Source organism: Lagenorhynchus albirostris, chromosome 2 (assembly GCF_949774975.1).
Source record: "Lagenorhynchus albirostris chromosome 2, mLagAlb1.1, whole genome shotgun sequence".
Classification (NCBI taxonomy): domain Eukaryota; kingdom Metazoa; phylum Chordata; class Mammalia; order Artiodactyla; family Delphinidae; genus Lagenorhynchus; species Lagenorhynchus albirostris.
Window position 1 is genome coordinate 120,582,118 of NC_083096.1, and position 26,252 is coordinate 120,608,369.

The 26,252-nt window shown below is 36.2% G+C and overlaps 1 protein-coding gene across 3 annotated transcripts in view; it reads right to left on the reverse strand.

The window, feature by feature from the left end:
* Positions 1–1,226: 1,226 nt before the first annotated feature.
* ACADM (acyl-CoA dehydrogenase medium chain) overlaps positions 1,227–26,252 on the reverse strand; it is a 49,023-nt gene continuing 23,997 nt past the window's right edge. For all 3 annotated transcript variants that reach the window (XM_060139739.1, XM_060139741.1, XM_060139742.1), the window contains 5 exons: positions 24,402–24,510; positions 20,415–20,555; positions 19,757–19,852; positions 3,346–3,594; positions 1,227–2,046 (listed from right to left, as the gene is read on the reverse strand). In XM_060139739.1, the coding sequence (XP_059995722.1) occupies positions 1,975–2,046; positions 3,346–3,594; positions 19,757–19,852; positions 20,415–20,555; positions 24,402–24,510 (667 nt within the window). In that variant the 3' untranslated portion in view covers positions 1,227–1,974. The remainder of the gene's footprint in view (positions 2,047–3,345; positions 3,595–19,756; positions 19,853–20,414; positions 20,556–24,401; positions 24,511–26,252) is intronic.

Below are 26,252 nucleotides of genomic sequence, written 5' to 3' on the forward strand. Positions count from 1 at the left end.
TGGAGCCCCTAAAGAGGCTCAGGGTGGGGCCAATCACCAGAAAGACCAAGTAATTAGAGGGTAGTGTTGTGGTCTAAACTGCCCCAAACCCCTGCCCCAAATTCATATGTTGAAGCCCTAACCATTCCCATGTGACCATGTTTGAAGATAGGGACTTAAGAGAAGTAATTGAATTAAATGAGGTCATAAGGGTATGGCTCTAATCTAATAAAACTGGTGTCTTTGTAAGAAGAAGAGACACCAGAGCTCACTCTCTCCCTATGCATGTGCACAGACAAGAGGCCATGTGAGAACAGAGTGAGAATGTAGCTGTCTACGAGCCAGGATGAGAGGCCTCACCAGAAACCAACCCAGATGGTACCTTGATCTTGGGACTTCTAGCCTCCAGAACTATGAAAAAATAAATGTCTGTTGTTTAAGCCACCCAGTTTGTGGCATTTTCTTATGGCAACCTTAGCTGACTAATGCAGGTGGGAACTTCAACCCCACCCTTGACATCTGGGCAGGAGAGGGAGGCTGTAAATTCTCTACCGAAACTTGAACGATGAGATTCAGGAGTTTCCAGATTAGTGAACACACTGAGGTACTGGGAGGGTGGTACATTGGGAGAAGTTATGAAAGCTCGGTGTCTCTCCTTATACCTTGCCCTTTGCATCTCCTCCTTTGTAATAAACCAGTAAATGTATTTTACCTGAGTTCTGTGAGCCATTCTAGCAAATTATCAAACCCAAGGGCAAGGTCATGGGAATACCTGAATTTGTAGCCAAAGTGGTCAGAAGTGTGGGTAGCCTGGGGATCCAGGACTTATAGTGGTGTTTCTGAAGTGAGATACCACTTCAGACGGAGTGGGTGGAGCCCTTACACCTGTGGAGTCTGATGCTAACTATTCTGAGTTACTGTCAGAATAGGATTGAACTATGAATTCCCAGTTGGTATCAGAATTGGAAAATCATAAGTGATGTCAGAAACACCATTTAGTATAACATATTTTAGCAGTATTTGATGTTTAGAATTACAAAGAAATAGTAAATTTACATTTGGTTCTTTCATTATTTCATACTGATATTTTCTGAAGTATCTAATAATGCAATCTAATGAACAAATGGACAGGTAACTATGCAGTTCAAAATCAAAACATGAATTTTTTTCTATCACAGTAAATAAACCAAGTACACACTATTGCATGAAAAGAATACAGATACACAAATTGAACAGATACACAACACTGAACAATTTTAGTTAAGTTTATTTTTAGAATGTATATGCACGGAATGAGACTGTACAGTAGACCAAAGGTTAACCAGAGACCAACAGAGTCATATAAAAATAATTTAAGGGAAATTTTATTGATTTATTTTAAATAAGGCAAGTGAAATGTGGGCTCAGAATTAAACAAGATTTTCAAGTAACTTTTGATCATTGTATAAAGGGAGAATATGAACATCAAATTTTTGGTTATTACTGTACAAAATGGAAAACAAATGCGTTCCAAATTGCAGTAAAATTAACTCCTCTAACACAAATACCACTAAGTCTACAAAGTCACTGACAAGTTATTTAAATCCCAGAATATTTTCTCAGTGTAAATTTTGGAACATTCTGAATACTTTTATAAACCCTCCTTCCTGTCATTGGGAAAACACTGAAATTCCAAGAAATTTCTGTTACTTTAATTATAAGAGGTCAAAACAACAAGCCAAATGTATCTTTCTAGGTTAATGTGATTCAGGTACAGTGGCACTAAAGGACAACACATAATTTTAATAAAACCAAATCTATTATAGAAAAGGCAAGTCATAAAGCTAAACAAAAATAGAAAACTACTATTAGCATCAGTTGCATAGGTTTAGTGTAAGAGTACTTATTTAAAAATTTTTACTGGAAAAAACCTTAAAGCCCACTCTTTCTCTTTCCTGGAGTTTAAGTAGTAGATCATGTTCTAAATACTCAACAATTACTAACATGGTGATTTGGTTAATTTTTATACCTGCCAATGTGTTCACGGGCTATAATAATCCTTTGAATTTGTGCTGTACCTTCATAAATCTGCAAAAAATAAGAAAATACATGTAGGTTAAATATCTTCCGTATGTAAACACCCAGTATTTTGGACAGTACCCTAAACTCCACTGCAATACCAAACTGAATCAAACCATATATAAGGTCTGAAGTCTACAGTGATTCTGAAACTTGATTTTCTGAACCCCATGAAAATACATAAATTCTCTAAAGATTACTTAAAATTGTTATAAAAACTCATTTACCAAAATTTTGGAGGACAGTCTTAAAACATCAAAAAAAAGGATATTAACATTTCAAAAAGTGTTTGGGAAATCTAAGTTCAATGTTGCTAAAATATTTTAACCAACTTTTTTGAACTGTTTTTAGCTAGTTGTCGCCTTCAGTCATTCTGTTCTTACTCTTAAACCTGATTTCTATCTCTTGTTGCCTAAGGAACACAGTTGCTAAAGAAAAAGATGCTGGAAGGATTTGTTTTTGTTCATTTAGGTAGCCCTAGTAGCCAGCCCTCACTTCCAGTTTAAACTTCTAACCATTTATTAGTTCAGATGGCAGAGAAAAGCTAAAACGTAATAATTACAAGCTCCAGGGAAGGGAGAGTATTACCAGATAAACCCGTAACTTTGGATAAGGCACAAATTCTGGTTCTCAGTTTTTTCAAGTCTAAATTGAGGGGCTGCACTGTCTAAATTTCTTTCTCTAACAGTCTATGATTCTACCTCTGGATTTCAAATGACTGGATTTGTCAAATAATTTGCTGGGGGTTGAGGAAAGCAAGGGAAGAGATATTGAGAATCATGGCTTATAATTACTTAAACTACATGTGGACATGAGCATTTATATCTTATTCACTAAATTACTCCTATCTCTAAGTTTTTCTAACCATCAATTTAATTTATAAGACAGAGTCATCTATATCACTTTCTCCTCATGTTGTTTTTTTTATCTCCCAAATATGACTTCAAGAGTTGTCAGGTAAGATTCAAAATAAAATAACTTAAATAATTTAAATGATACACATACTTTTAGGAGAGCAAAGAGTGAGTTACAATTAGCTAGGATGTTAAGAATCAAAGAAGGCTGATCCAGACATCCTGTACATGTCTGCACCATTTACTCTGTTAGCCTGTTCTCTCTCAAGGAATACATTTCAATGTAACATTCTTCCTTGTGTTAATTAGTTCCAAAAATTTAGGCTCACAGCCGTTTATTATAATGATTTATTATTACCTGTGACATAAAAATCTATAAACAATCAGAAATCTACTATGTCATTTATGAATATTATGTTCCTTAAAAATAAATAAAAATCATGTTTAACATTACCTGATAGATCTTGGCATCCCTCATTAGTTTTTCTACAGGATATTCTGTATTATATCCGTTGCCTCCGAAAATCTGAACAGCATCAGTAGCTACCTGATTTGCAATATCTCCAGCATATGCCTTTGCAATAGAGGCAAAATAGGTATTTCGGCGACCAGAATCAACCTCCCAAGCTGCTCTCTGGTAACTCAATCTAGCTAGTTCAACTTTCATTGCCATGTCAGCCAGCAAAAATGATATTCCTTGGTGCTAGAATTAAACAGAAAAAAGTTTAAGGATATTTATTGACTAAAAGTTTTTTCCCTGGAACTTTTTTTTAACTTTTAAAACTAATTTTAGACTTAAAAAGTTACATTCTGCTTCCTCCAGTGGTAACATATTACAAAACCATAGTATAATAAACATTGGTAAAATGTTGTCAGCTAAACTATATACTTTATTCAAATTTGGCCAAGTTTTCCACCAATGTCCTTTTTCTGTTGAAAGATCCCATCCAGGATTCCAACTGAATTAAACTGCTATTTCTTCCTAGTCTTTCCTTCTCTTTCATGACCATGGTGCACTTTTGAATAATACTGATTGGTTATTTTTTTGTAGAATGTCCCTCAATTTGGGTTTGCCTGATGTTTTCTCAGGAGTGGAATGAGGTTATAATTTTTGACAAAAATACCACAAAAATTATATGGATCCTTCAGAGTATCTCCTGGGACTTTTTAAAGAAAATTGCCATAGATAGTGAAAAATAATGTGGCACTGTATCAGGTGCTGATGGGAAAGTGACAAAGACAAATAAAAGATGTTTCTTATCCTCTACAGGTTCATAATTAAATAGGAGACTTAGACAAATACTTTCAAGAGGAGACAGTAAGTTTTCTATGAGTTATATGGCCAAGATATGTTATAAGATGGAAATATGTTCACCATACCTTGATATGTGAAAATTTCAAATATGTAGTATGCTTACAGCTTTGGAAAAATATATTCATGACCCCAAAAGAGCAGAACACACATTCTGTTAAAGAGCACATGGAACATTCTGCAGGATAGATAACATGTTAGGCCACAAAAAAAAGTCTCAATAAATGTAACAGGGTTGAAATCATGTCAAACATCTTTTTTGACCACAACGGTAGAGACTATAAATCAACTACAAAAACAAAAAAATCCTGCAAAAAACACAAACATGTGGAATCTAAACAACATGCTACTAAAAAAACCCAATGGTTCACTGAAGAAATCAAAGAGGAAATTTAAAAATACCTGGAGACAAATGAAAATGGAAGCACAATGTTCTAAAATCTATGGGACATAACAAAGGCAGTTCTAAGAAGTTTATAGCAATACAGGCCTTCCTCAAGAAACAAGAAAAATCTCAAATAGACAATTAACCTTACACATAAAGAAACTTAAAAAGAAAAATAAGTCCAAAGTTAATAGAACAAAGGAAATAATACAGCTCAGAGTGGAAATAAATGAAATCAAGACAAAAAAATACAAAAGAGATCAATGAAACTAAGAGCTGATTCTTTGAAAAGATTAAAAAAAATTGATAAATCTTTAGCCAGACTCATAAAAAAAAGACAGGACCCAAACAAATAAAATCAGAAACAAAAGAGGACAAGATGCAACCAATATCAGACACACAAAATATCATGAGAGATTACTACAAAAATTACATGCCAACAAATTAGACAACCTAGAAGAAATGGGTAAATTCATTTAGACATATAACCTAAGAAGACTAAATAAGGAAGAAAAAGAAATTTGAACAGACCAATTACTAGTAGTGAAATTGAATCAGTAATGAAAAACTCCCAAGAAACGAAAGTCCAGGACCAGACAGCTTCACAGGTGAATTCTACCAGACATTTAACAAAGGCTTAACACCTATCCTTCTCAAACTATTCCAAAAAATTGAGAAAGGAATGCTCCCAAACTCACTCTACAAAGACAGCATTACTCTGATACCAAAACCAAATCACTACCAAAAACAAAAAGTAAAAATACATAAAAATTACAGGCCAATATCCCAGATGAACATAGATGCTAAAATCCTCAACAAATAATAGCAAACCAAATTCATTAATATCTTAAAAAGATCATATACCATGAGATCAAAAGGGATTTATCCCAGGGATGCAAGGATGGTTAAATAGCCGCAAGTCAGTCAACGTGATAAACCACATTAACGAAATGAAGGATAAAAACCATATAAACATTTCAATAGATGCAGAAAAAGCTTTTGACAAAATTCAACACCCATTTATGATAAAAACACTCAACTAAGTGTGTGCAGAGGGAACATACCTCAACATAATTAAGGACATAAATGACAAAAACCACAGCTAACATCATACTCAATGGCAAAAAGCTGAAAGCATTTCCTCAAAGATCAGGAACAAGATAAGGATGCCCACTCCCACCACTTTTATTCAACATAGAATTGGGAGTCCTATCCACAACAATCAGACAAGAAAAAGAGGTAAAAAGCATCCACACTAGAAAGGAAGAAGTAAAACTGTCACTGTTTGTAGATGATGATATAGAAAACCCTATAGACTCCACAAAAAAGCTATCAGAATGCTGTAGCGTTTTCATACACTAATAATGATCTGTCAGAGAAAAGAAAACGATCCCATTTACAACTGCATCAAAAAGAACACCTAGGAATAAAAGTAATCAAGGAGGTAAAAGACCTGTACTCTGAAAACTGTGAGACACTGATGAAAAAAACAAAAGATGATACAAATAGAGAGTCCATGCTAATGGATTGGAAGAATTAATATTGTTAAAATACCCATACTATCCAAAGCAATCTACAGATTCATAACAATATGAATATCAAAATACCAACAGAATTTTTCACAGAACTAGAACAAATAATCCTATAATTTGTATGGAACCAAAAAGACGCTGAATAACCAAAGAAATCTTGAGAAAGAACAAAGCTGGAGGTATCATGCTTCCTGATTTCAAATTATACTACAAAGCCATAGGAATCAAAACAGTATGATACTGGCACAAAAATAGACATATAGATCAATAGAACAGAATAGAAAGCCCAGAAATAAATGCACACTTATACGATCAATTAATCTTCAACAAAGAAGGTAAGAATATACAATGGGGAAAAGACAGCCAGTTTAAAAAAAAGACAAAACACAAAACTGGACCATTTCTTTACACCATATACAAAAATAAACTCAAAATGGATTAAAGAATTAAAAGTAAGACCAAAAACCATAGAACTCCTAGAAGGAAACAGAGGCAGTATGCTTTTTTACATTGGTCTTATCAATATTTTTTGGACCTGTCTCCTCAGGCAAGGGCAACAAAAGCAAAAATAAACAAATGGGAGTAGATAAAAGTAAAAACTAAAAAGCTTTTGCACAGTGAAGGAAATCATCAACAAAATGAAAATGTAAATGATATATTTGATAAGGGTTAATATCCAAATTACATTAAAAAATGCAACTTATCAAAAAAAGAAATCCAATAAAAAATGGGCAGAGGACTTGATTAGATATTTTTCCAAAAACACAAAGATGGCCAGTAGACACACGAAAAGACCCTCAAAGTCACTAATCATCAGGAAAATGCAAATCAAAACCACAATGAAATATTGCCTCACACCTGTCAGAAAGGCTGTTATCAAAAAGACAACCAATAACAAGTGTTGGCAACAATGTGGAGAAAATGAAACCCTCGTGTACTGCTGGTGGGAATGTAAATTGGTGTGGCCACTATGGAAAACAGTATATAGGTTCCTCAAAAAATTAAAAATAGTACTATCATATGATCCAGCAATTCCACTTCTGGGTTTACCTGAAGAAAAGAAAAACACTAATTCAAAAAGATATATGCACTCCCATGTTATATAAATAAATAAGTCATAGGGATGTTATATACAGCATAAGGAATATAGTCAATAATACTACAGTAATTTAGTATGTTGAAAGATGGTTACTAGACTTATAGTGGTGATCATTTTTTTTTTCTTTTGCGGTACGCGGGCCTCTCACTGTTGCGGCCTCTCCCGCAGCGGAGCACAGGCTCTGGTCGTGCAGGCCCAGTGGCCATGGCTCACGGGCCCAGCCGCTCCGTGGCATGTGGGATCCTCCCGGACCGGGACACGAACCTGTGTCCCCTGAATCGGCAGGCGGACTCTCAACCACTGCGCCACCAGGGAAGCCCAGATGATCATTTCTTAATGTGTTTGCCTGTCAATCACTATGTTGTACACCTGAAACCACTATATTATATGTCAACTATACATCAATTAAAAAAACACAGACACATGCACTATATATACATATATATATATTTTTTTTTTGGATAAAGGGCATATAGAGCAAAATGAAAAAAATCACAGTAATTTTCTCTGGACAATGGGATTATGAATAACTTTTTTTACTTAATTTTACTTATATTGTATCACATAAATTATTCTACAATGGACGTGGAATGGAACATATCCTTTAATATACATTCAAAGAAGTCATAAAGACATTCAGAAACAAGAATACTAAGATTATTAGAAAGGTGCTTTGTGTAGTATGCAACACCAAAATGGGTTTTGAAGACTGATTGGTTATAACAAAGACCCCACACATTCTATGACTGTGTACAAACTAATAGGAACTAAAGGTCACAAAAAATAAAAGAAAAAACTGAGGTGTTCAGTTTCATATATTTACTCTATTTAGTACTTTAGAACGTGACAAGTTGCTTGAGACTGGTGTGGTAATTAAGTCTTAGAGGAGGCATTATTAACCAATGTGAATAATTCCTATGTAGGTTAAAGAAAGTAATATCTTCCCTTATTACTATCTGCCTGAATTGTGTCCATTCTTCTAAGTCAATGATTCTTTCAGTTTTTTGTTTTTGGTTTCATTTTTGAATAGGTAATACAACTACCAGTTCAAAGTTCAAATTTTCTTCCTACTTGTATCATCCCTGCCCTTCCCCACCCCATTTAATTCCCCCTCCTGGAGGTAATCAGGTTAACAGTTTGTTTTTCATTCTCTCAGAGATATTATATACCCACATAAGCAAATACATCTATTGTCTATCCGTCATTTTTTTCCCACCCCCCCATTGTCTCTCCCTTTTTTACACATATGGTAGCCTACCATGTTGATGGGCTTTCATTTTGCTTTTCTTACTTATCAATAAATCTAAGCACTGTATATATCAATACATAGAGAACTTCTTTATTCTTTTTTAGAACTGCAGGATATTCCACTGTATTGATGATCAAAATCTTGGCTGTTTCTAGTATTAGGCTGTTTCCATACAATGCTGAAATAAACAACCTATAAATATGTCATGCTGCACATAATGGGAATATATCTGAAAGATAAATATTATATAAAATATAGCTGAAGGATAACCATTGCAATGTGGGCCCAAAGGTAGGTACTTTAGATATATATTGCCAAAATGTGGTTCATAAAAGTTATACCAATTTATATTCCCATTGGCATTAGGCAAAATCACTTATTTCAATACAGCCTCAGCAACCTGGTATAACATGCCCATGCTTCTCTTGAAAGATTTTGATTTAAAAATCTAGGGTGGTACCCAGTTTACGTTTTTAATTAATACTCCCAAAGAGTCTCATGCACTTCCATTTCAGCCCATGCTTTGAGAAACTCTGTTGTAAATCCAGCTCAGATTCCCTGTAATGCATCTAGCCCAAGACAGTCTCTCTCCTTTTGGTTCTGTAACCCTGTCTGTAGCTCTCATTTTGGGACTTAATGTTATACTGCTCTATATTATTTCTTAATATTTCTTTTCTGATATGTATCTTATCTCCAAAGTCAAAGGCTCCTGAGGGCAGAGGCTATATCAAACTTCTTTTATATCTCTGGAAATAGCACATGTAGAATGTGCAAAGAGGACAGACTCTTTAATAAGTGACTACTTGGGTTCATATCTTTTTTTCTTTTCTTAAACATCATTATTGGAATATAATTGCTTCACAATGGTGTGTTAGTTTCTGCTTTATAACAAAGTGAACCAGTTACACATATGTCCCCATATCTCCTCCCTCTTGCATCTCCCTCCCACCCCCCACCCCTCTAGGGGGTCAAAAAGCAACAAGCTGATCTCCCTGTGCTATGCGGCTGCTTCCCACTAGCTATCTATTTTACATTTGGTAGTATATATTAGTGATGCCACTCTCTCACTTCCTCCCAGCTTACCCTTCCCCCTACCCTGTGTCCTCAAGTCCATTCTCTACACCTGCGTCTTTATTTCTGTCCTGCCCCTAGATTCTTCAGAACCATTAATTTTATATATTCCATATATATGTGTTAGCATACGGTATTTGTTTTTCTTTCTGACTTACTTCACTCTGTATGACAGACTCTAGGTCCATCCACCTCACTACGAATAACTCAAGTTTGTTTCTTCTTATGGATGAGTAATATTCCACTGTATATATGCGCCACATCTTCTTTATCCATTCATCTGTCAATGGACATTTAGGTTGCTTCCATGTCCTGCCTATTGTACATAAAGCTCCAATGAACATTGTGGTACATGACTCTTTTTGAATTATGGTTTTCTCAGTGTATATGCCCAGTAGTGACATTGCTGGGTTGTATGGTAGTTCTATTTTTACATTTTTAAGGAACCTCCATACTGTTCTCCATAGTGGTTATATCAATTTACATTCCCACCAACAGTGCAAGAGGGTTTCCTTTTCGCCAAACCCTCTCCAGCATTTATTGTTTGTAGATTTTTTGATGAGGGCCATTCTGACTGGTGTGAGGTGACACCTCATTGTAGTTTTGATATGCATTTCTCTAATGATTAGTGATGTTGAGCAACCTTTTAGGTGCTTGTTGGCAAACTGTATATTTTCTTTGAAGAAATGTCTATTTAGGTCTTCTGCCCATTTATGGATTGTGTTGTTTGCTTTTTTGATATTGAGCTGAATGAGCTCCTTGTATATTTTGGAGATTAATCCTTCGTCAGTTGCTCCAATTGCAAATATTTTCTCCCATTCTGAGGGTTTTCTTTTCATCTTTTTTATGGTTTCCTTTGTTGTGCAAACACATTTAAGTTCCATTAGGTCCATTTGTTTATTTTTGTTTTTATTTCCATTTCTCTAGGAGGTGGGTCAAAAAGGATCTTGCTGTGATTTATGTCATAGAGTGTACTGCCTATGTTTTCCTCTAAGAGTTTTATAGTGTCTGGATTTACATTTAGGTCTTTAATACATTTTGAGTTTATTGTTGTGTATGGTGTTAGGCAGTGTTCTAATTTCATTCTTTTACATGTAGCTGTACAGTTCTCCCAGCACCATGTATTCAAGAGGCTGTCTTTTCTCCATTGTATATTCTTGCATCCTTTATCAAAGATAAAGTGACCATATGTGTGTGGGTTTATCTCTGGGCATTCTATCCTGTTCCACTGATCTATATTTCCCTTTTTGTGCCAGTACCATAGTGTCTTGATTACTGTAGCTTTGTAGTAGACTCTGAAGTCAGTGAGCCTGATTCGTCCAACTTTGTTTGTCTTTCTCGAGATTGCTTTGGCTATTCGGGGTCTTTTGTGTCTCCATACGAATTTTAAGATGTTTTGTTCTAGTTCTGTAAAAAATTCCACTGGTAATTTGTTAGGGATTGCACTGAATTTGTAGATTGCTTTGGGTAGTAGAGTCATTTTCACAATGTTGATTCTTCCAATCCAATAACATGGTATATCTCTCCATCTGTTTGTATCATCTTTAATTTCTTTCATCAGTGTCTTATAGTTTTCTGCATACAGGTCTTTCGTCTCCTTAGGTAGGTTTATTCGTAGGTATTTTATTCCTTTTGTTGCAATGGTAAATGGGAGTGTTTCCTTAATTTCTCTTTCAGATTTTACATCATTAGTGCATAGGAATACAAGAGATTTCTGTGTATTAATTTGTATCCTGCTACTTTACCAAATTCATTGATTAGCTCTAGTAGTTTTCTGGTAGCATCTTTAGGATTCTCTGTGTATAGTATCATGTCATCTGCAAACAGTGACAGCTTTACTTCTTTTCTGATTTGTATTCCTTTTATTTCTTTTTCTTCTCTGATTGCTGTGGCTAAAACTTCCAAAACTATGTTGAATAAGAGTGGTGAGAGTGGGCAACCTTGTCTTGTTCCTGATCTTAGTGGAAATGGCTTCAGTTTTTCACCATTAAGGATGATGTTGGCTATGGGTTTGTCATATATGGCCTTTATTATGTTGAGGTAAGTTCCCTCTATGCCTACTTTCTGGAGGGTTTTTAAGATAAATGGGTATTGAATTTTGTCGAAAGCTTTTTCTGCATCTGTTGAGATGATCATATGGTTTTTCTCCTTCAATTTGTTAATATGGTGTATCACATTGATTGATTTGCATATACTGAAGAATCCTTGCATTCCTGGGATAAACCCCACTTGATCATGGTGTATGATCCTTTTAATTTGCTGTTGGATTCTGTTTACTAGTATTTTGTTGAGGATTTTTGCACCTATGTTCATCAGTGATATTGGCCTGTAGTTTTCTTTCTTTGTGACATCTTTGTCTGGTTTTGGTATCAGGGTGATGGTGGTCTCGTAGAATGAGTTTCGGAGTGTTCCTCCCTCTGCTATATTTTGGAAGAGTTTGAGAAGGACAGGTGTTAGCTCTTCTCTAAATGTTTGACAGAATTTGCCTGTGAATCTGTCTGGTCCTGGGCTTTGGTTGTTGGAAGGTTTTTAATCACAATTTCAATTTTAGTGCTTGTGATTGGTCTGTTTATATTTTCTATTTCTTCCTGGTTCAGTCTCAGAAGGTTGTGCTTTTCTAAGAATTTGTCCATTTCTTCCAGGTTGTCCATTTTATTGTAATACAGCTGCTTGTAGCAATCTCTCATGATCCTTTGTATTTCTGCAGTGTCAGTAGTTACTTCTCCTTTTTCATTTCTTATTCTATTGATGACTCTTTCTCCTTTTTTTCTTGATGAGTCTGGCTAATGGCTTATCAATTTTGTTTATCTTCTCCAAGAACCAGCTTTTAGTTTTACTGATCTTTGCTACTATTTCATTCATTTATTTTTCATTTATTTCTGAACTGATCTTTATGAGTTCTTTCCTTCTATTAACTTTGGGGGTTTTTTATTCTTCTTTCTCTAATTGCTTTAGGTGTAAGGTTAGGTTGTTTATTTGACATGTTTCTTGAGGTAGGAGTGTATTGCTATAAACTTCCCTCTTAGAACTGCTTTTGCTGCATCCCATAGGTTTTGGGTAGTTGTGTTTTCATTGTCATTTGTCTCTAGGTATTTTTTGATTTCTTATCTGATTTCTTCAGTGATCTCTTGGTTATTAAGTAGTGTATTGTTTAGCCTCCATGTATTTGTATTTTTTACAGATTTTTTCCCATGATTCATATCTAATCTCATAGCATTGTGGCAGGAAAAGATACCTGATATGATTTCAATTTTCTTAAATTTACCAAGGCTTGATTTGTGACCCAAGATATGATCTATCCTGGAGAATGTTCCATGAGTACGTGAGAAGAAAGTATATTCTGTTGTTTTTGGATGGAATGTTTTATAAATATCAGTTAAGTCCATCTTTAAATGTATCATTTAAAGCTTGTGTTTTCTTATTTATTTTCATTTTGGATGATCTGTCCATTGGTTAAAGTGGCGTGTTCAATTCCCCTACTATTATTGTGTTACTGTCAATTTCCCCTTTTATGGTTGTTAGCATTTGTGTTATGTATTGAGATGCTTCTAGGTTGGGTGCATAAATATTTACAATTGTTAAATTTTATTCTTGGATTGGTCCCTTGATCATTATGTAGTGTCTTTGTCTCTTGTAATAGTCTTTATTTTAAAGTCTATTTCGTCTGATATGAGAATTGCTACTGCAGCTTTCTTTTGATTTCCATTTGCATGGAATATCTTTTTCCATCCCCTCACTTTCAGTCCATATGTATCCCTAGGTCTGAAGTGGGTCTCTTGTATACAGCATATTTTAATGGGTCTTGTTTTTGTATCCATTCAGCCAGTCTATGTCTTTTGCTTGGAGCATTTAATCCATTTACATTTAAGGTAATTATCGATATGTTCCTATTACCATTTTCTTAATTGTTTTGGGTTTGTTAGTGTAGCTCTTTTCCTTCTCTTGTGTCTCCTGCCTAGAGAAGTTCCTTTAGCATTTGTTGTAAAGCTGGTTTGGTGGTGCTGAACTCTCTTAGCTCTTGCTTGTCTATAAATGTTTTAATTTCTCTGTCGAATCTGAATGAGATCCTTCCTGGGTAGAGTAATCTTGGTTTTAGGTTTTTCCCTTTCATCACTTTAAATATGTCCTGCCACTCCCTTCTGGCTTGCAGAGTTTCTGCTGAAAGATCAGCTGTTAACCTTATGAGGATTCCCTTGTATTTTATTTGTTGCTTTTCCCTTGTGGCTTTTAATATTTTTTCTTTGTATTTGATTTTTTTTTTTCTCGGTACACGGGCCTCTCACTGCTGTGGCCTCTCCTGTTGCGGAGCACAGGCTCCGGACGCGCAGGCTCAGCGGTCATGGCTCACGGGCCCAGCCGCTCCGCGGCATGTGGGATCTTCCTGGACTGGGCCACGAACCTGTGACCCCTGCATTGGCAGGCGGACTCCCAACCACTGCGCCACCAGGGAAGCCGTTTGTATTTGATTTTTGATAGTTTGATTAATATGTGTCTTGGTGTGTTTCTTCTTGGATTTTCCTGTATGGGACTCTCTGTGCTTTCTGGGCTTGATTAACTATTTCCTTTCCCATATTAGGGAAGTTTTCAACTATAATCTCTTCAAATATTTTCCCAGTCCCGTTCTTTTTCTCTTCTTCTTCTGGGACCCCTATAATTCAAATGTTGGTGCATTTAATGTTGTCCCAGAGGTCTCTAAGACTATCCTAAATTCTTTTCATTCTTTTCTCTTTATTCTGCTCTGCAGTAGGTATTTCCACTATTTTATCTTCCAGGTCACTTATCCGTTCTTCTGCCTCAGTTATTCTGCTCTTGATTCCTTCTAGAGAAATTTTAATTTCATTTATTGTGTTGTTCATCACTGTTTGTTTGCTCTTTAGTTCTTCTAGGTCCTTGTTAAACGTTTCTTGTTTTCTCTCCATTCTATTTCCAAGATTTTGGATCATCTTTACTATTATTACTCTGAATTCTTTTTCAGGTAGACTGCCTATTTCCTCATTTGTTTGGTCTGGTGGGTTTTTGCCTTGCTCTTTCATCTGCTGTGTGTTTCTCTGTCTTCTCATTTTGCTTAACTTACTGTGTTTGGGGTCTCCTTTTCACAGGCTGTAGGTTCGTAGTTCCTGTTGTTTGTGGTGTCTGCCCCCAGTGGCTAAGTCTGGTTCAGTGGGTTGTGTAGGCTTCCTTGTGGAGGGGACTGGTGCCTGTGTTCTGGAGGATGAGGCTGGATCTTGTCTTTCTGGTAGGCAGGACCGCATCCGGTGTGTGTTTTGGGGTGTCTGTGACCTTATTATGATTTTAGGCAGCATCTCTGCTAATGGGTGGGGTTGTGTTCCTGTCTCACTAGTTGTTTGGCATAGGGTGTCCAGCACTGCAGCTTGCTGGTTGTTAAGTGGAGCTGGGCCTTAGCGTTGAGATGGAGATCTCTGGGAGAGCTTTCGCCATTTAATATTACATGGAGCCGAGAGACCTCTGGTGGACCAATGTCCTGAACTCGGCTCTCCCACCTCAGAGGCACAGGCGTGACACCCAGCCAGAGCACCAAGACCCTGTCAGCCACACGGCTCAGAAGAAAAGGGAGAAAAAAAGAAAGAAAGAAAGAAAGAAAAAATAAAATAAAATAAAGTTATTAAAATAAAAAATTAAAATTATTAAAAATTAAAAAGTGATAAGAAACAAAGAAAGAAGAGAGCAACCAAACCAAAAAACAAATCCACTAATGATAACAGGCACTAAAAACTATACTAAAAAAAATAAATAAATAAATAAACCAGACGGACAGAACCCTAGGATAAATGGTAAAAGCGAAGTTATACAGACAAAAGCACACAAAGAAGCATACACATGCACACTCACAAAAAGAGAAAAAGTAAAAAAATATATATCGTTGCTCCCAAAGTCTACCTCCTCAATTTTGGGATTATTCATTGTCGGTTCAGGTATTCCACAGATGCAGGGTACATCAAGTTGATTGTGGAGATTTAATCCACTGCTCCAGAGGCTACTGGGAGAGATTTCCCTTTCTCTTCTTTGTTCACACAGCTCCTGGGGTTCAGCTTTGGATTTGGCCCCGCCTCCACATGTAGGTCACCTGAGAGCGTCTGTTCTTCGCTCAGACAGGAGGGGGTTAAAGTAGCAGCTGATTGGGGGCTCTGGCTCACTCAGGCCGGGGGGAGGGAGGGGTACGGAATGAGGGGCGAGCCTGCATTGGCAGAGGCCGGCATGACATTGCAACAGCGTGAGGTTTGTCATGTGTTCTCCCAGGGAAGGTGTCCCTGGATCACGGGACCCTGGCAGTGGTGGGCTGCACAGGCTCCCGGGAGGGGAGGTGTGGATAGTGACCTGTGCTTGCACACAGGCTTCTTGGTGGCGACAGCAGCAGCCTTAGCGTCTCATGCCCGTCTTGGTGTCCGCACTAATAGCCACGGCTCGTGCCCATCTCTGTAGCTCATTTAGGCAGTGCTCTGAATCTCCTCTCCTCACGCACCCCAGAATAATGGTCTCTTACCTCTTAGGCAGGTCCAGACTTTTTCCTGGACTCCCTCTCGGCTAGCTGTGGCGCACTAGCCCCCTTCAGGCTGTGTTCACTCAGCCGACCCCAATCCTCTCCCTGGGATCCGACCGAAGCCCGAGCCTCAGCTCTCAGCCTCCGCCCACGCCAGCAGGTGAGCAAACAAGCCTCTCAGGCTGGTGGGTGCTGGTCGGCACTGATGCTCTGTGCAGGAATCTCTCCGCTTTGTCCTCTGCACCCATTGCTGCACTCTCCTCCATGGCTCCGAAGCTTCCCCCGCCCGCCATGCCCTGTCTCCACCAGTGAAGGGGCTTCCTAGTGTATGGAAACCTTTCCTCCTTCACAGCTCCCTCCCAGAGGTGCAGGTCCCATCCCTATTCTTTTGTCTCTGTTTTTTCTTTTTTCTTTTGCCCCACCCAGGTACGTGGGGAGTTTCTTGCCTTTTGGAAAGTCTGAGGTCTTCTGCAAGCATTCAGGAGGTGTTCTGTAGGAGTTGTTCCACAAGTAGATGTATTTCTGATGTATTTGTGGGGAGGAAGGCAATCTCCACGTCTCACTCCTCCACCATCTTGAAGTTCCTCCCCGGGTTCAAATCTTGATTTCATCATTAACTGATGTTCTTACATACAATAAGTAAGACTACCAGTACTTACTCTATAGTATTGTGTGGATTAAATTAATTAATACACATAGAGCACTTAGGATAGTGCCTAGAACAAAGAAAGCAGCTACTTATTAATATTTTAATATAGTAGTAGTTCAATTACTACTATTTGTTGAGAAGTTCACACTACTAAATATATCATAAGTGCTAGAAATCTAAAGTTTTCCAACACAGAAATTTACTACTTTTATGGATATTACATTCTAGTGAGACAGTAAAGAAAGACAATAAACAAACACATACATGGTATAATGTTGGGCAGTGCTAAGATGAAGAAAAGAAGTGGGAATACTATATAGAATGTTGGAGGTGTTTTTTTACACAGGGTAATCAAGGGTACATTCTTTAGTGAAATGAATGAGCAAGTGGATATGTAGCGGGAAGAGTAAAGTTAAAAACAAGAACAAAAGGTCACTGTGGATGACAGATGACCATTTTAAGGACTCTGGATTTTAATCTGAGTGTGATGAGAAGATATGAAAGAATTCTGAGCATAAAATGGTTAAGTAACAGGGAGATATAAGTATATTTCTTTCTAAGTACATCTTATTTCAGTCTTAAGTCCCAAATAACATTTTCCCTCATCCATTCTCCCCTCAAGAAAAGTTACTGCTAACTAGCAATAATAATCAATACAAATGGGAGTTATTCTCAACAGATTTTTTTCATATCATACCAAACCACTCCAACTTCACCTGGATGGAGGGTTTTGACTAGACAAAGGAGTAGGCAGTTATTGCCATTAAGAGATTCTACCATCCCGTAATTTGTTATCAATGTTCCTAGTTCTACTCATTGGTTAAAAAAAGTACCATTCTCTGTTTTTGGCAGCTTTCTTTAACCACATCAAGTTAAGCACTGTGAGGGTAAGTAGTGACATAGTGTTCTCTTAAAGAGAGAAGTGATAATAACAACAATAATAAACATGGTAATGAATAGGAGAGCTGTGATTAGAGTACTACACTCTATAATGTCTCTTAAAACAAAACAAAAAAAACTATTCTTTCTTTTTGGAAATAACAGACCAAAGCTATATATAAATCAGCCCTTTAGTGTTACCTTTGTTTAGCCTAGAAAAGTAGTAAGCAAAAACAAAGATTTTTCTACACTTAACAGTAAGAGCCATGAGGAAAAAATATCAACTTCAGAGTCTGTAAGAAGTGGAACATAAAAGATTCCATATTGAGTTGAAAATAGCCAGAAGAGTTATCATCAGATACTTGGTGGGGAGGACCTGGAAATTATGTTATCTGTTTACAATTAAACTAAACTAATATTTAATAATAAATATACATTCCACTAATCTGTATACATATAGTTCTGGCAACATAAATGAGCTAATGTAGAGTCTCTTTTTGGTGACAAACACAAAGAAATACTTGATTTAAAAACAGCTCTTAGAATGCTGAAACCTCTGGACTACCTGATAAAAGTACAAAAACCAATTCCCCTGGATGCTTCCACAATGCATTGAAGGAAAATAATACCTGCTGCAGATAAACTTACAAGCAAAAATTAAGAGAGGAAATAACTGGTCATGACAGAGAGAACACATGCAACAGACCAAAAAAATAATCACCCTAATAACTTGAGATAACAGAAAAATATCAGAAAGTGACTATAACTTAAGTATTATATAATTAAGGAGATAAAAGGAGAATAAGAAGTTATGTTAAAAAAACAGGCTACCATAAAAGAAAGGGTGGAGATGAAAAAGAACCAAACATAAATTCTAGAAATGAAAAAAGTCATTAAATGGATTAAGTAGCAGATTAGACACAGGGTAAGAAAAACTGAAAAGCAAATCTGAGAAAATTATCTAGAATACAGCAAAGATAAATTACGAAATTGAGGTTAAGAGATACAGAGCAGTACTAATCCAAGTTTGATCTGTGGATCACTGCCAGTCCACAAATTGTTACTGGCCTAGTTCATGATACAGAAAGTGAGAGTAAGCATTTGCAACAATTTGATATTATTGTGACATTCTTATATTTTACAAGAATAATGGTTCACAATTGATTGGAAATTAAAAACAATCTTTCACCACAGATAGTTTGAGAACCACTGACACACAGAGGTAGAAATAGGGAGTGTTCACTGTACAACCTATAGTTAACAGGAGTTATAGGAGAGAATACAGACAATGGGGGAGCATCAACATTTGAAAAGATAAGATTAAAAATTTCCTGGGAATTACCTGACGGTCCAGTGGTTAGGACTCTGAGCTTTCACTGCCCCAAGGGCCCGGGTTCAATCCCTGGTTGGGGAACTAAGATCCTATAGGCCGTGTGGTGCAGCCAAAAAATAATAATAATAATAAAATAATAAATAGTACTAAAATTATTTGATACTCAAGAAGACATGAGAAGTAACATGAATTAAGAGCATGAAATGGAATCCTGGACCTATGACTTCTAAATTGTGTGTCCTTGGACAAGTTATTCTCTCTGAGTTGCTGTTTCCTGATCTTTAATAGAAATTATAGTACTACCAAAACAAGAGTGTAATGGGGGAAATGCACAATATATTTTAAATGTGTAGCACAGTGTCAGGTACACCACAGGCACTCAAATATTAGCTGTTCTTTTTCTTCTTAATTAACACAATCCCCAAAGTGGACAATAGTTAGTAGCAGAGTCTAAAGAAAATCTATTCTTAAAACCCACCCTGGGGATTTCCCTGGTGGCACAGTGGTTAACACTCCATGCTCCCAATACAGGGGGCCTGGGTTGGATCCCTGGTCTGGGAACTAGATCCCACATGCATGCCGCAACTAAGAGTTCGCATGCCACAGCTAAGGAGCCCACCTGCCGCAACTAAGGAGCCCGCCTGCCAGAATGAAGACCCGGCGCAACCAAATAAATAAATAAATATTTTAAATAAATAAACAAATAAATAAATTAAAACCCACCCTGACAGTTCACATTATCTTCTTGCTACCAAAGCAGAAATAAATTATTTTGTACTTAAAAGATAATTTTCAAATATTTAGATGAAAATGAATGTCTTTACATTTGAACAAAGCAAGTACAGTATTAAAATTACCTCTACAAGCAGCTTTCCAAAAGTTTTCCTCTCCAGGGCATACTTAGTAGCTTCATCCAAAGCTCTTTGTGCTAGTCCCACAGCACCAGCTGCTACCTAGTATTTTAACATTTTACAAAGCAAAAGTTCATGTTGTCTTTAAAACACACGTATAATGTCTATTTGCCTAAAATCTAAGTTAAGGATTATACAAAGAGAAGCTGACCTATACCTTAAGGCAATAAAGGGTGGGGGAGATAACAAGCATTTAAATTTATATTATTTATGAATTAAAGGTTAATGGAAGGCATTTGTAAGGCACAGGACCATAGCCTAGAGACAAGTCATTCTTTCTGTTTAACAAGGGAAAGCTTCTCGGGGGATAAATACTCCAAATGAGTGAGGGAAGAGGAATGAGTACACATCAGCAGGAATGATTAGTGTGAAATGCTTCTTTGTAAATCGAACAGCTATAGTAATTCTGTATTTACTAAAATAACTTCTGTAATAGCAAGAGTGTTGAAGAATTCTAAAACAAACAAAAAACAATATCCCTCCTTCCTTATAAAAGAAGCAGATATTAAAAAATAAATACAGACCAAGAATACAGTGTTAAAATAAAACTACTCAGTGTAATAAATGAAAAATCGTATAAAGGTTATTAAGTCATATTACTTACTAGAGGTCTGGTTTTATCAAAAGCTCCCATTGCAATTTTGAAACCAGCTCCCTCACCAATTAAAACATTTTCCTTAGGTACTCTCACATCTTCAAAGACAATTCCTCTTGTATCTGAACATCGCTGGCCCATATTTAATTCCTAATAAGGAAAACAATATATATTAAGGAACATTTTTTGAGCTAGCACGTATTCTTGCTTTAACCACTGTTTTATGACTTTTCTGCAATTGTCTTAAACAGAGGTGGACAAACTATGGCCTGCAATGCCTGTTTTGTAAAGATAGCTTTATTGGACTACAGTTGTTACTGAGTCCAAGCTCACTCTGCTCGCTGCACGACAGGCCAATGAATCAGAGACGAGGTGTTGGTAGGAATGTAAATTGGTGCAGCCACTATAGAAAACAGTATGGAGGTTCCTCAAAAAACAAAAAATAGGGTTACCATATGATCCAGCAATTCCACTCCTGGGCATATACCCAGACAAAACTATAATTCGAAAAGATACATGCACCCCTATGTTAAGAGCAGCACTATTCACAATAGCCAAGACATGGAAACAACCTAAATGTCCATTGACAGATGAATGGATAAAGGTGTGTGTGTGTGTGTGTGTGTGTGTGTGTGTGTGTATTATATATGTATATATATATATATACACACATATATACATATATAATACACACACACAATGGAATATTTCTCAGCCATAAAAAAGAATGAAATAATACCATTTTCAGTAACATGGATGGACCTAGAGATTAGCATACTAAGTGAAGTAAGTCAGAAACAGAAAGGCAAATATGATATCACTTATATGTGGAATCTAAAATATATGACAAATGAACGTATCTACAAAACAGAAACAGATTCACAGACATAGAGAACAAACCTGTGGTTGCCAAGGAGGGGGTGGAGGTGGGCGAGGGAAGGATTGGGAGTTTGGGATTAACAGATGCAAACTCATATATATATATATATATATATATATATATATATATAAAATGGATAAACAACAAGGTCCTACTGTATAGCACAGGGAACTATATTCAATATCCTGTGATAAAACATAATGGAAAAGAATATATATATGTATAACTGAAAAACCTTTCTGTACAGCAGAAATTAACACATTATAAATCAACTACACTTCAATAAAATATATATATATGAAAAAAGAAATTGCCAAGGTAGCTATATCCCCTCAACATTTCATTTAAAATATTTTCAAACCAACAGAAGAACTGCAAGAGTAGTAAAATGAATACCTCATCTTTACCTAGATTTGCCAATTTTGGCACATTTCCTTTATTTCTGTGTTTTGTGGGTGTGTATAACTATTAGCATTATTTGCTGAATTATTTGAGAGGAAGTTGCAGATACCATGACCCATCTTAACAATTTAATCTCATTTTTCATAAGCAGCGTGAGAAGCAGGGGCAATGGGAACATAGAGCTGTAAATAAATTCTTTAATTTACTTGATTTAATATTAATAATCTGCTTCCAGGCTTGAAAAAATAGTGACAGTAATATATAGTTTGACTGAGAAAAAAACCAACATCTCTTTGTCTTTATAAGTTGATAAACTCTAGTACCTTAGACCCTCACTCAGACATAATGAGAAAACACTGTTTATGAAAACAGTTTTACTCTATCCTGTTTCCCAGACTCATCCCAAACACCAGAACATTTAAAACCAAAATGCTTCCTGGACTCATCTCAAGCCATATAATTTCTAAAACACAAAACATTTTGAAAAACATCAGATTTCACAAATTTGTAAAATTCTGATAATTTCAAAAAAGACTTAAGGAGATTTAAATATATACAATATAACTATCTATCTCTCTCACTAGAAAATTAGATCCTCAAGGGCAGGATCTAATTTTTTTCTGTTTTGATCAATACCTTGAATAATGCCTAGCATATAGTATGAACTCAATAATAAATATTTATTGAATTAGAGATTTTTTTTAAGTTAGAATATGGGAAAAAGGAAAGTGAGACTAGACATAGCAAGATAAAATCAGAAATCCATTTACTATGTAATAAAATATAATCTGTCAGGACCTTTACATTTTCTAGAGACGGCCATAAATTTGGCCCTGAGTTTTCTAGCAACCATCCCTAAAAAGGAAAAACGAATAAAACATGAATAAAAACAAACCAATTGCTTGGAAGAAGCACAACAATTCTTAGTACTTCTATTTTGTTATATACAATAATCTCATTATATATTTGTAAAGTGCAGTCTACCTTTAATATCTATCTTAAAAGAAAGTATAGAATAATACAGTGTAGGAAACTGCACTAGGCAAGTTTCTAGGACACATTAGCACTGATCTCAACTCTGCCTCTTAAGTAAGTAACCTTGAGCAAATCATTTCACTTGGATTTCAGTTTCAGTGTTCAGCAAACAGACCATAAAAAATGTGTAGGATATCTTCCACTTTTAACATTCTACAGCCTAAAAGGGAAAGTACCCCTCTTACATACATTAGCAACATGCTTCCATTTTGAAGAGGCTTTGGTACAAAAGAGAGATTCTCATGGCTTTTAATAAAACATACAAATACATACGATTGGTTTAGAAGTTTGCATAACTTGGTCAACTCAAAGTAGCCTTTCCAGTTCAGGTTATGTCACCCTTAGTCTAATATCTGACAAGATAATCTGAACCTTTACCCATTTGGAAGAAAATTCATGTAACTCTTAATTAACTTCCATAATCCCTCCTTTGCCTTAGATATAGACATCATTTAGTCATTAATAGGCTTTCTTTTTTACAAATTCACTTTGAAAAAAAAGAGTTTTACATTTGTAAAACTGCATCTCCTCTTCCTTTTCTCAGAGTTATAATCTTAAATCATGCTTCCTTAGCTCTCACTAGGACTACTTTAATGACTTCATTTCTTTCCTTCTTTGATTTATTAAATTTTAAACTCTTTTCTCTTTAGTCCACTTTAAATGCTACTGCTTAATTATATCCATGCATTCAGATTACTATGGTTTTGTTTCTTTTTTTTAATATATTATTTTTATTTTGGGCTGTGTTGGGTCTTCATTGCTGCACACAGACTTTCTCCAGTTGTAGTGAGCAGGGGCTACTCTTCGTTGCGGTGCATAGGCTTCTCATTGCGGTGGCTTCTCTTGTTGCGCAGCATGGGCTCTAGGCGCACTGGCTTCAGCAGGTGCAGCACATGGGCTCAGTAGTTGCAGCACGCGGGCCCTAGAGCATGTAGGCTCAGTAGTTCCGGCACGTGGGCTCTAGAGCGCAGGCTCAGTAGTTGTGGCACACGGGCTCAGTAGTTGCTCCGTGGCACGTGGGATCTTCCTGGACCAGGGATCGAACACATGTCTCCTGCATTGGCAGGTGGATTCTTAAGCACTGCGCCACCAGGGAAGTTCCCCATATTACTATCCTTTTCAAATATGTTAAATTACCTTTTCTTGTTCAAATAAAATTTTTCTTGCCTTCTCACATTCAAGGCTCTTTGCCATTTCTACACTTTCTCAGGAACAGATTTTTCTCTTAGTGTTGTATGAACTTGGGTAATCAACTTATGTCACATTGTTTTAATCCATAAAATGGGCATAATGCCACTTATCCTACATGAAAGGTTGCTGTGAGCAAAGAAAAAGAATGGGGAAGTGTTTTGAAATATCTAAAACTCTATTACTGGGCAGGCCATACAAATGATAGTTTGATTTCTGCTTCATTATCCCTCACAGCTGTTATTGGCATTCTCCATAGACTGGCACCAAGAATGGCTACTCTTTCAAATAATTACTTGACACGACTATTCTCAACTTAAAAATCTTTTAGCAAGGACTATTTCACCCAATAATATCAAAAGCAGATTTATTTTCATTGCAACTTAATACAACCAAAATGTTTTCAATAAAGGAAACTGAAATTAGTAATTTTGAAATTTATAGTTAAAATAATATTGGAGGCCTTAATCACTGATAAATACATACTTTACCTTTCTTCCAATCTGTACTCCTGGGGTGTCTGCTTCCACAATAAATCCAGTAAAGGCTTTACTAGCAGGAGCCTTAGGATCCAGATCAGAACAAGCCAATAAAAAATACCTAATACACATATACATACATGATGATAGAGAATGGTATCAGCAGATAGCATATGGTGACTCCCATCTCAGTTAATCCTCCCAACAGTCCCAATTATTATTACCCCCATTTTATAGATGAAGAAATGAAGAATCAGAGAGGTTTAAAAGCTCACCCAGGTCACATACTTACAACATGGCAGAGCTAGTATTTCACCCTACATTTACTTCTTAACTAATCGGTATCTAACTTTTTTGTAGTTTGATTGACAAGTAAAAATTCCTTGTATCAAGAGGACATAAAATAAAGTATGTGTGTGTTGGAACTGTCACTTTTTCTTTCCCAAAACTAGTTTAAGTATTTAAGGGACAAGTTATCTGGAAAAGGAGGGTAAATGGGGCTGCCTGTGAAAAGAAATGAGATAGTGACCCCTATGTTCTGACTACTGTCCTCTTCATGCAGCAAAATCAGAGTTTGTGTTACAGCTGAATTATGAATATCTCCTGGGTTTTCTCTCCAGAAGAATTCTTCCCAGGAAGATTTAAAAATAAAACATGAGGAAAAAAGGCAAAACATCCAAATATCCATGTAACCCATGTTCTAAATAGCCTGGTATAGGAGAATTTTTTTTTAAATTTCTTAAACAACTAATTTATTTTCTATGCTTAAAAGTAATAAACTGGGCTTCCCTGGTGGCACAGTGGTTTACAGTCCGTCTGCCGATGCAGGGGACACAGATTCGTGCCCCGGTCCTGAAGGATCCCACATGCCGCTAAGCGGCTGGGCCTGTGAGCCATGGCGGCTGGGCCTGTGCGTCAGGAGCCTGTGCTCCGCAATCGGAGAGGCCACAACAGTGAGAGGCCCGCGTACCGAAAAAAAAAAAAAACAACTAATAAACTATCATCTACTCTACAGTTTCACTTAATAGTTTAAAAAATAGTAAAAATTGTTTTCTAGTTTCATATATTACCTAATTTGTCTTACTACATGATGCGCTGTACTTAATCAATTCTTAAAATTGTGAAAGCTTCTACTTGCATTGTTGGATTTCCCTCAACTTGTTACATTTTAATCGTTTCTTCACTTTTTTATTACTTGTGAAATTATGATAACTTACTTAAAGATAATGATATAGCACTCCATAATACTGGACACTCATAAAGTGATTGACATATTTAAAATAAACAGTAAACTCACTCTCAGGAATAATGCTTTTCTTGACAAAAAATAGCCGAAGAGCACACATATATAATCAGAATTTTTGCAGACAAGGAAAGATAGCCCATTTTTAGTTCATTATACCAATCACCAGAAGGTCCTTCTTCTATAAGTTTCTATTTATATACTTGTAGTGATGAGTAAATACATTTTTCCCATGACCACTTAACACACACTAGATAGAACTGTTGTTGAAATTCTTGTGTTTATGTTGAGCTATACTTTACATTTTTCTCACTTTCACACATTTATTCTAAACTGACTTTTGGAGCAAACATACAAGCCTACTCTTCCATGTATGAGACATTATTTAAAAAATTTTTTAATTCTTCCTACACAACCAAATCTAATTCCTTTACTCTTCATAGGACATGTTTTCTGTGCTCACCCTAATGAAGGACATTTACTTGCTTCTGAATTTATTTCATTTTGTCAATGCATGTCTTAAAAAGTGTTGCCCAGAAATGTTACCATTTTTTTTCCTGCTTGTTTGATGCTATACTTCTATTACTTCAGCAAGAAATTACATTCGCTTCTTAAAGGCA